Source organism: Trichomycterus rosablanca, chromosome 10 (assembly GCF_030014385.1).
Source record: "Trichomycterus rosablanca isolate fTriRos1 chromosome 10, fTriRos1.hap1, whole genome shotgun sequence".
In the NCBI taxonomy this organism is placed as follows: Eukaryota; Metazoa; Chordata; class Actinopteri; order Siluriformes; family Trichomycteridae; genus Trichomycterus; species Trichomycterus rosablanca.
Genome location: NC_085997.1, coordinates 145001 through 154342, shown reverse-complemented (window position 1 = coordinate 154342; position 9342 = coordinate 145001). Strand labels below are relative to the sequence as shown.

Here is a 9342-nt window from a genome sequence, read left to right as displayed (position 1 = left end):
CTGTTGGTGGCAGATAGTTCAGTGTCACACCCAAGCAGTGGAACACTATTACTCAAGTAAATGAAGTTCCTTCAGGAACAGAATAGAACACAGAAACCACGTGCAAACACAACACCATATACACACGGTGCAAACACAACACCATATACACATGGTGAAAACACACCACCATATACACAAGGTGCAAACAAATACAAGCACATTTCAGACCTAAGAAGTGAAGCGGACATGACCAAATAAGCAGTCTGTTGTTGGCTGGTACACAATACTGAGTAAATATAGAGTGAGGAAAATAATCAACATTATATTTTTATATATAAACAACAGTGTAGAGTTTGTACAGCAGCAGATACATTAAAGCATCGTGTGTAAAATGTGACAATCCAGTCACCGAGAGAGATAAAAAGTGCACTCGTGAATTTGATCTGTGCATGTAATTAATATCAATACACGTTAATTATTTTTAATTATATCTACGCCAACACAAATGACACTGGTCACATCCCTGACCTTACATAACCTGCTCTACCAGACTGGAAGAGGAATCTTCAGGTCATGCCAGCTGAAGTTCAGAGGTGTTGAACCTGAATGCTGCAGGCTGGTTGTTATATCAGAAGAGTTTACGCCCGGGTTCAGGCATTCAGAACAGAGAGCAAAGGCAACAATGTTAGATTATGTAAAGTAAGAAAGCTTCATCCACAATTCCTCAGAGGCGCTGGCACAGTTTCTATCTGTTACTGGATCAGACAGAAGAGTCACGGTCACACCCACACCGACCCACCGAGGCTATAAAGAGTCACTGTGAGGGTTCAGCTCCACCACACTCACCAAACCCTGCTGAGAGGTAAGAATGCTCATCATTTACCATCCGCCAATCTACTGCTCTAAATGATTCTAATTTTTTTTAAGTAAAGAGTGTAAATTATTAATTTAATGAAATCAAATGAGAATTGCTGCTGTTTATTTTACACTGACTAATTTATTATCTCAGACTTACTGGTGAATAACACGGGACCTACAAAACCAGTCCTCACCAACACTTACACTCAACATATTCATTATACGTAGCACTGTTTTATTTTCTTTTGCATGTTGTTGTCTGTTTCTATCTGTGTATCTCTGATGGTAAATGATGTAAGCGTGTGTTATGTGTGCAGATGAACGGTCGGATCCTTGTATTTTTGGGGCTCTGTTTGCTCCCCACTGTTTACAGTGAAGGTTCTGCAGCAGGTGAGAGATACTGAAGCTTTTCATTTCATCCTCGTCTCTGTGCTAATCCTTATATTTATTATTTCTACTATAACCATTTTCTTTATCACCTTTTCAGCGTGGTGCTATCACCAGGAGAGCTGCAGTAAGTATTTCTGTATTTCACTGTTAATGAGCTGATTATTCCACTTCAGAACTCTTTAGGCAGTAAAGCACATACAAATAAAATCACACTGAACTTAAATATTTAATTATTATAATTTATTATAAGTGTATGTAATATAATGGAACATACCTATGCAGATATACATATGATTAATCACTATGTAACTAAAACATGACAAACTAATAATAAAATAAACAAATACATTTGAAAGCTCATGTCTGTTACACACGTGTAAGATGCAGTTCTCCCGAACTATAAAACTATCACTGTCTCTCAGTAATGATGTACAGAATAGATGTAGTTCTGAAACAGAGACCTGAAAGTGTAGGGTTAGGGTTAGGGTTAGAGTTTGGATTAGGGTTAGAGCTTGGGTTAGGGTTTGGGTTTAATCTCCTAAAAAAGCTTAAAGTCTGTATTTTATAAACATGTCTACACTCACAGTAGGGGGATTTCTTTAATACAGAGTAAAACCAGCATAACTGGACATCACACTCTTTAGATCTGCTGGTAATTCCAATATACGAAGCACCGTGTGGACTCTACATGTTCTGCTGAGGAATTACTGAGGAACCTTAATACTCGACCGTAGTTCAGGTTTAAATTCAAAAGATTGTTTTGCTATTAGATAAACAGGGAGGGAAGAGGCCAAGACTCCAACGTCATTAAATAGATTATATTAGGTTGTCATGCAGTATGCAAAAATAACCAACATTCATTTATTCACTGTCTGTTTTATTAGCATTATTTATCCTGCTCAGGGTCGTAGGTCCAGATTAATCCAGCTATATAATCTCATAAACGATCTTATTTAACACCAGTGCTGAGATCAGATTAGATTTTTTTTTTAATTGATGAGTCTGTATGATGAATGTTTTTTCTCTTCTGCAGATGAAAGTAAATGGGCGTCTATAGCACCGGAATACTGTAACGGCACCCGTCAGTCTCCCATCAACATAGTGACGACCAGTGTGAAGCCTGACGGAAACCTCACCGCCTTCAGTTATACTGGGTTTAATTCCAACTCCACCCTGACACGCCTCACAAACACCGGCCACACAGGTGAGGACTCAGACTCGGCACTCCTTTACTGCCGTTTGTTTTATTATACATTTATTGTGATTGTTCTGAAACCATGCTGAGTCAAAAATATACACACACCAGTAATGATTATTAACTGGGTGTGGACTTCTAAGTTCTCTTGGTGACCATGACTGACCACAGGCAACTTCTTGTTTGAAGTGATTGACGAGTGCTTGTTTGACTGCCATGTTTCACATAGATCTATAAAGTGTTCAGTCTTAAAAACTGATAATTAAAAGAGAAATGTTTTGCTTTTTCAGTGAAGGTTGATCTGGATGATGCTAAGATGAACGTGTCAGGAGGAAATCTTCCAGCCACGTACAGAAGCATACAGTTCCACTTTCACTGGGGAAACGGCAGCTCATCAGGAGGATCTGATCACACAGTAGATGGAAAACAATATCCTCTAGAGGTGCGGGAACGGCCGGCGTGTAAATCATAACATATAACGCTTAGATAATTACTCAGTAATCTAACCTCTGTGCTTCTCTCCTTGTCTCTGATTTAGCTTCACATAGTGAATCTGAAATCTAATTATACAGGCATAAACGATGCTTTTAATGACTCCACTGGACTGGCTGTGCTTGGTTTCTTTATTGAGGTAAGCCTTTGTTATATTAATTATACCAATTCATTCTATGTTTGGGTGGAGCTAGTGGTGACAATTAAATCAAACAGTTATGAGGACTTCAGATCACCGGTCCATCACAGGACTCGACTAATTACAATTTACTGCAAATTCAACCAACTTTGATACTTACAGTTCATAAAACTGTGTCCGGTCACTGCACTGTCTCTGTGCTGAGCGGGTAAATCAGAGTTTAGAATGATTGTAAGCAGGTAATCACTTTAACCTGTCAACACCGAACTTGCACTGGTCATACCCACAGACTTTAATCTGCATTATGTCACTTTACTGCCTCGGTTGTTAATATCGGGACCTAAATTTTTCATATTTTACGACTCAGTGTAAATATATTTTGCGTATTAGCATGTTTATTCAATTCTTATATTTTTTATATACTTTAGTTTGTGTTTATTTAATGTTTATTGTTGCACCATGGGTCTGAGAGTAACGTAATTTCAATCCTCTGTATGTCCTGTACATATTGCAGTAATGACAATAAAGCAGACTTTGAAAACATGAACATTACGAAACTCTTTCACCATTCAATATTTTACATAAAGAGAAACTTTTCAAACCATTTTAGTAATGTAACTCAGTCTCTGTGATTGTAGATAAATCTAGAATGTGCTTTCTCTCACACAACAGAGATAATCAACTGCCTTAAGCTGCAGTTTATTAGATGTCAGATGATTGATGGGACGATAGGAACCGATTCTCTCACACCCGGGTAGCTCGACGACACCAGAACTAGAACTCACAAACTCAGCCTGATCTGTGAATGATTTTTACTGTTCTCCTCTGAAATATTTACTGTAAATTAATGATTACAAGCTGTCTTTCAGGCAACCAATGAGACTGGAAAACCAGACAGCTGGAAGATACTGACGGATTACCTGCCAAATATTACTAAACAAGGTACAGATGACTTACAAACCTTATAAAATCATTCTGAACATGAACAGAGATGCTGAGGAATTCAAGTGTGTATAGAGGATCTTAGGCGAAATAATTAGGTGTTAATAACTCACGGATCTGCTTGGTGTGATTAACATTATTACTGACAGTGACTGAAACACTCTTATCACCAGGATCTGATATTATCTGCATTCTGCCTCCACACACCACGCTGGTGAATAATATTTATTACACTGAAAGTGATCATTTAACTTTTATTCACCCTCACATCCTCTCACACACATGTAGATTATTTATATCTGTTTGTTTTGGACACTTTCACCACAGTATTTTGTTCTACCCTGGTTTAGTCTCCTGCAGTTGGGTTCATTTATAATCTCATGGTGCAGTGGTGAGGCATGACCCATCTCATTCAAAAACTCGAATCAGATGTGATTAGATTCAGCTTTTATTTACTTTATGTTCAATTAAAATGTGATTAATGTAATGCATCACAGATGAACACAAACCACAAACATGAGTCCAGATCTGAAACTATTTTGAACGTGAATGAGACACCTTCTCCCTCTTGATTTTAGGTGATAATCTGGATATTTTGGATAGTGGTATCACCATGGACAGTCTGCTTGAGGGAGTAAACAGGACTAAGTATTACCGCTACCTGGGCTCACTGACCTCGCCCAACTGTAATGAAGTGGTGGTATGGACCGTCTTCAAAGATCCCATCAAAGTCAGCAAAGATTTGGTATGTTCAAGCAAACTATTATTAAATATCATATTATTAATGAGATAAAAATGTATGTGAAATGTGTATGTGTGTGTATGTGTGTGTGTGGGTTTGGGGGGGTTAAATATGTTTTTAATGAATTGCCTTTACATACCATAACACAAACTTTTTGACCCCAGATCGACCTCTTTAGCAAGACGGTGCAGGTCAACAGCACACCGTCAACAGCCGTTTTTGCAACCAACACCTACAGATCAGTTCAGCAGCTGAACAGCAGGGTCGTGACCTCACAACCTTCATCAGCCAGCATTCTTCATTCCACTCTGTCCCTCCTAACGGCGCTCCTGTGTTCTGTACTCTGGTGTTGGGTGTAGTGACTGACATTCAACATGTCAGTCCAGAGAGGATCAAAAATACAGACACACTTGATAAATGATCTCGTTTATGTTCCTGTGATTTAACATCCTGTGGGGGAGCCTAAATAATGTGCAGCTTTTTGGGAAGAAATGAAGGTGCACTTTGAGCACCTTGTATAAATCAAAGGTTATTTTAATAGATTAATCCTTTGATGTGTATAAATGCAGTACAGTTTCTATAAGGTTAGTAGTGTGTCTACAGTTTTTGCTCCTCTCTGTCTTATAGATGAAGGATCATTTTTAGTTTGTTTATTGTTTCATCACTGTGCTAAATCATGAGGATATAAATACATTTCTTACAGATTTGGCGTTAATATATAGATTTTTGCATAAAATAAAAAACAATAAATAAATATTTTATGGGTCCAACCAACCAACACAATCTGCATTAGAATTTTAAATTTAATAAATATGATGTTACCAGCTCTGAAATAATGAAATATCCCTGAATGATATTTGCATCTTTATTATTGCAAACACACTTTATGGCCGGATGCATGTGGACACCCGAGCATGAGCTTATTTAACATCCAGCTGTAAAACCATGAGCATTAATTTAGAGAGCTGACCCTCGCTTAGTGGCTGTAAATGCCTCCAGTTATCTGGGAGGGCTTTTAACTGGAGAATGAACTGTGAGGTCAGGCAGTCTGTGTTCCAGTTTATCTCTGAGGTGTTCAGAAGTGTAGTTGAGGTTCAGGACACTAGAGACCAGGTTTAATCCTGACTACTTATTTTTAAGTGATGCCATCCACCGTGGTTCCTTTTATATACATATTTTATACACCCATATGCAATAGGAGTGACAAACACTTAATGTGGGATGTCCATGGGATTTCATGAATAATCAGCCTGACCTAAATGAACCCAGTAACGCACTGAAACAGGATCACAATAAGGAGCCATGAATGTCCCGTGAGTTTGGAGGCGTCATTAGGGGGGCATCTGCACTTGCCAGCCCATGAGCAGGGGTTGTTGGGGGACTGGGTGGATGGTGGTGGTGTAGAACAATGCATCCAATCTACTGCAGTGGATTTGGGACTGACTACCTCCTGGTCCATCCCCCCTCTCTTAAGAGCCCAGTAAGAGTTATCCTTGAAGAAGTACGTGTCTCCAGCTGTGGAGAAAAGGAACAAAGCTGATTTATTACTCTGTGTAGAACAGATTTATACATTATGAACATTAAAATCCTAACCAGCAGCTTCTGTTTTTACTCATTTCTCACATTTCAATCTGCCGGCCTATCAAAAGCCTTCATGTTGTGTTTGGTCAGCAGTGGTTTGCACCTCACATCTCTGCCATGGACGCCGTTTTTGCCGAGCGTCCTTCTCATTGTGGGATGGTGAACATTTTTACCTTTTCCCCAGCTGATGATGTCATCAGGATGGCCGGGCACGCCCTTCCACAGTGAGGCTTTTCGTGGGTAGTCCGCATCAGGTTGTGGTACCCTGGTTCCCGGTCTCTCGCTAAACCTCCAGAACTCTCCACCACTGAACAGGTATGTCTGACCATTATGGGCCCAAACAAACGCCGCCTCGACTCTGTCCACCAGCCTTCCATCCAGAGTCCTCATGCCCCAGTTAGACAGAGGCCGTGGGTATCCGGGCATTGCCTTCGTGTCCTTGAACACCCAGAACTGTGAGCCTAAGTGGAAAATAAGCACCGTTAAACCTCACACACATTCAGGTAGTTCTACACATCCCATAATATAATCTATACAGCTATACAACATGTAAATAGGGGGGTCGTGTCAGGACGGGTCGCACTAATGTAAGACTGGTCACAAAATCATGTCCAGCATCAGCACTGTCCTTATACTGTTACTGACCGATGAAGAAGACGATGTGGCTGTCGGTCTTTCTCTCGTAAACGGCGTCTATCTTCTCTACGTCAGGTGGAAGTCCGATCCAGAAGTTTTTAATCTGAGCAGGAGCGAGAGACACTAAAGATCCTGAACGCTGGATCCTCCAGAAGTACGGTCCTAACACCAACACAAAAAAAACCAGATCAGTTTTATTTACTGCTGAAACCACAACAATTCATCTTCATCCTCGTGTTCAGTAAAATATAAAATCTTACCTTTAAAAAAGAAGACATCTCCTCTGATATCTGCTACTGCGTCAAATCCTCCCTCACAGCGGTCCTGGTAGCCGGGGTCTGGTCTAAAAACACAGTCCAGCTCATTTAAATGGTACAGACTATCAATCACACCTTTGTCTTCTCAGTATTGCCGTCAGTATGTTCGGCTGCTCCTGTATTTAGGCGTCGCCACAGTGGATCTGCTCCTCGTACCAGACTCACAGTTTTTACACTAGATGCCCATTCCTGATGCAACACTAACATGTGCACCTCCCAACAGCTTTAGACATTAGCCAATCAAGTCCATGCAGACGCCCGGCCAGTTGATAGCACCACTGAGATTTAAACCCTTGATCCCCAGACCTCAGCAATAGTGGGTTACCATAACCTATTGCTGTGCCACTCCTGTATGTAAGAGGTAACTGGTGTGTAAGTGAGAGGTAACTATCAAGGACTGGGTCGAAATTACTGGGTTTAAAAATACCTGAGATTTCATCCGAAAGATGACTGGTGTGTATTTTCACACAGTAACCTCGGGGGTACGAGGAACCTTTGTCTCAGTGCTCATGCACTTACACACATCAGTACAGGAAGTTTCCACCCTGGGTTTTGTTTGCAGGTTTAGAATCGTAACCTGATTTAGGTACAAGGTCCCAAGAGGCGCTTATATACATTCTCAGGTAAAGTATAAATGTAGTATTTTCTCCTCTTGATGAACTCTGCTGTTGTATATTTCAAAACTGATACTTACGGTACATGTTCTCTAGGTGTGGGGGATTTGGGGATCTCAGGCAGACGTGGTGTAGGATGAACGTGAGGCGTCGTTGCTCGATTTGATTTGATTCCTGTCATTAATAGATAAACACGATTATTATTATCAGTCTAATAAAGAGAGAACATGAATCAAAGTGCCACTTTAATGTGTGTGTGTGTGGGGGGGGGGTGGCATGATGGTGCAGTTCCACAAACATTTAAATATTTTCATAACATGAGTTTATACAGCTCAGTATATGTATATGTGCGTGCCCTCTCACCGTACAGAGCCTGAATGGCGAGCTGGTCGTCCATGGGAAGTCTGTAGTTGGCGATGTCTCCCACGGATCCCTGGTAATACGGGCGCATGATGGAGGGGTCGGCAGAGGAATGAGAGAGACCCAGCGCATGGCCGAACTCGTGCACGGCCACAGTGAAGAGGTCAGTGCCGACTCCATCCGGTGCCCCATACGTCCACGTCTCCTCGTCGTCGAAGTGTGTGTCCCCGCTGATGTCGGCCTGGCCGGGGAAGAAGGCATGAGCCAGCGTGCCACCTTTGCCATCGAACGGGTACCCGTCCTCATGAAAAGAGCGATGAAATGAGATGCGTATTGCGGCCTGGTTGGCATTATTTTTGGGGCGCTGTAGGAACTGGAGGTTGGTGCTGTTGCTCCAGACTTTGAGGGCATAGTACATGATGGTCTCCACGAGATCTTCCTTCAGGGAGGACTGCAGCGTGGGGTAACTCAGAACACTGAAGAGGAGAAGAACAGAGACGGACAAATATGAAGCCCTTCGGTTTTACCCATTACAGGAAGCCAAGTCTGCCAGAGCAGGACACCACTTTCCTAAACTGATTCACTTACTCATAGCAGGGGGCAGTTTCATACAGCCAGTCCACCTTCTGCATGTTTTAAGTTGTAAGAAAACCAGAATAAACACAGAAGAAATCTTCACTAGCAAGACCAGCCAAGGTGCCTCACAGATTAACTGAAGGCTAGGATCAAACCAAAATACACAGAGGAGTTCAGAACTCCTCACAAGCAGCTGAGATGAGGATCCTCTGAACTCAGGCTTCCAGGACCCCCGCTGCTATGTGGTATCCACTCTTCCACCCACCCAACCGCCAGTCATGACTGCAGATCATAACACCATCGTTACCTGTACGTGAACACACACACCTCCAGTCCAGATTAGTGTTCTCCCACTGCGAGCCCGAGAGTGTGTATCTCTTCCTCCTCCTCAGCATGTCCTCGCTTCCCACCACGTCCGGCAGCGAGCATCTCGGCGTGGACATCAGCTTCAACGTGTCCCTGTCTGAAGGAAGAGAGACTCAGAAAACCATCGAACGTCCTGATGCAGCATCTGATCC

The 9342-nt window shown here is 41.8% G+C and overlaps 2 protein-coding genes across 2 annotated transcripts in view; one reads left to right on the top strand and one right to left on the bottom strand.

Moving 5' to 3' along the window:
- The first annotated feature begins 1157 nt into the window (after positions 1 to 1157).
- On the top strand, positions 1158 to 5249 carry LOC134321648 (carbonic anhydrase 4-like). Its single transcript, XM_063003448.1, has 8 exons — positions 1158 to 1230; positions 1328 to 1354; positions 2264 to 2434; positions 2716 to 2867; positions 2964 to 3056; positions 3926 to 3998; positions 4577 to 4743; positions 4905 to 5249. Exons 1-8 carry the CDS (start codon positions 1158 to 1160, stop codon positions 5097 to 5099), a joined length of 951 nt encoding a protein of 316 aa, XP_062859518.1. The 3' UTR covers positions 5100 to 5249.
- A 342-nt stretch (positions 5250 to 5591) lies between these two features.
- Positions 5592 to 9342, bottom strand: part of mmp25b (matrix metallopeptidase 25b) — a 6491-nt gene continuing 2740 nt past the window's right edge. Inside the window, exons 4-10 of the mRNA XM_063003447.1 lie at positions 9152 to 9287; positions 8252 to 8724; positions 7969 to 8062; positions 7218 to 7300; positions 6967 to 7119; positions 6495 to 6782; positions 5592 to 6255 (exon numbers count right to left, since the gene is read on the bottom strand). Coding sequence (XP_062859517.1) covers positions 5996 to 6255; positions 6495 to 6782; positions 6967 to 7119; positions 7218 to 7300; positions 7969 to 8062; positions 8252 to 8724; positions 9152 to 9287 — 1487 coding nt within the window. The 3' untranslated portion in view covers positions 5592 to 5995. The remainder of the gene's footprint in view (positions 6256 to 6494; positions 6783 to 6966; positions 7120 to 7217; positions 7301 to 7968; positions 8063 to 8251; positions 8725 to 9151; positions 9288 to 9342) is intronic.

Excerpts from the sequence above, each read along its gene's own strand:
- LOC134321648 (XM_063003448.1), top strand. The coding sequence starts at position 1,158 with ATGAACGGTCGGATCCTTGTATTTTTGGGGCTCTGTTTGCTCCCCACT. Across the intron at positions 3,057-3,925 it reads TGCTTGGTTTCTTTATTGAG|GCAACCAATGAGACTGGAAA; the intron begins GTAAGCCTTTGT and ends GCTGTCTTTCAG. Across the intron at positions 3,999-4,576 it reads GCCAAATATTACTAAACAAG|GTGATAATCTGGATATTTTG; the intron begins GTACAGATGACT and ends TCTTGATTTTAG.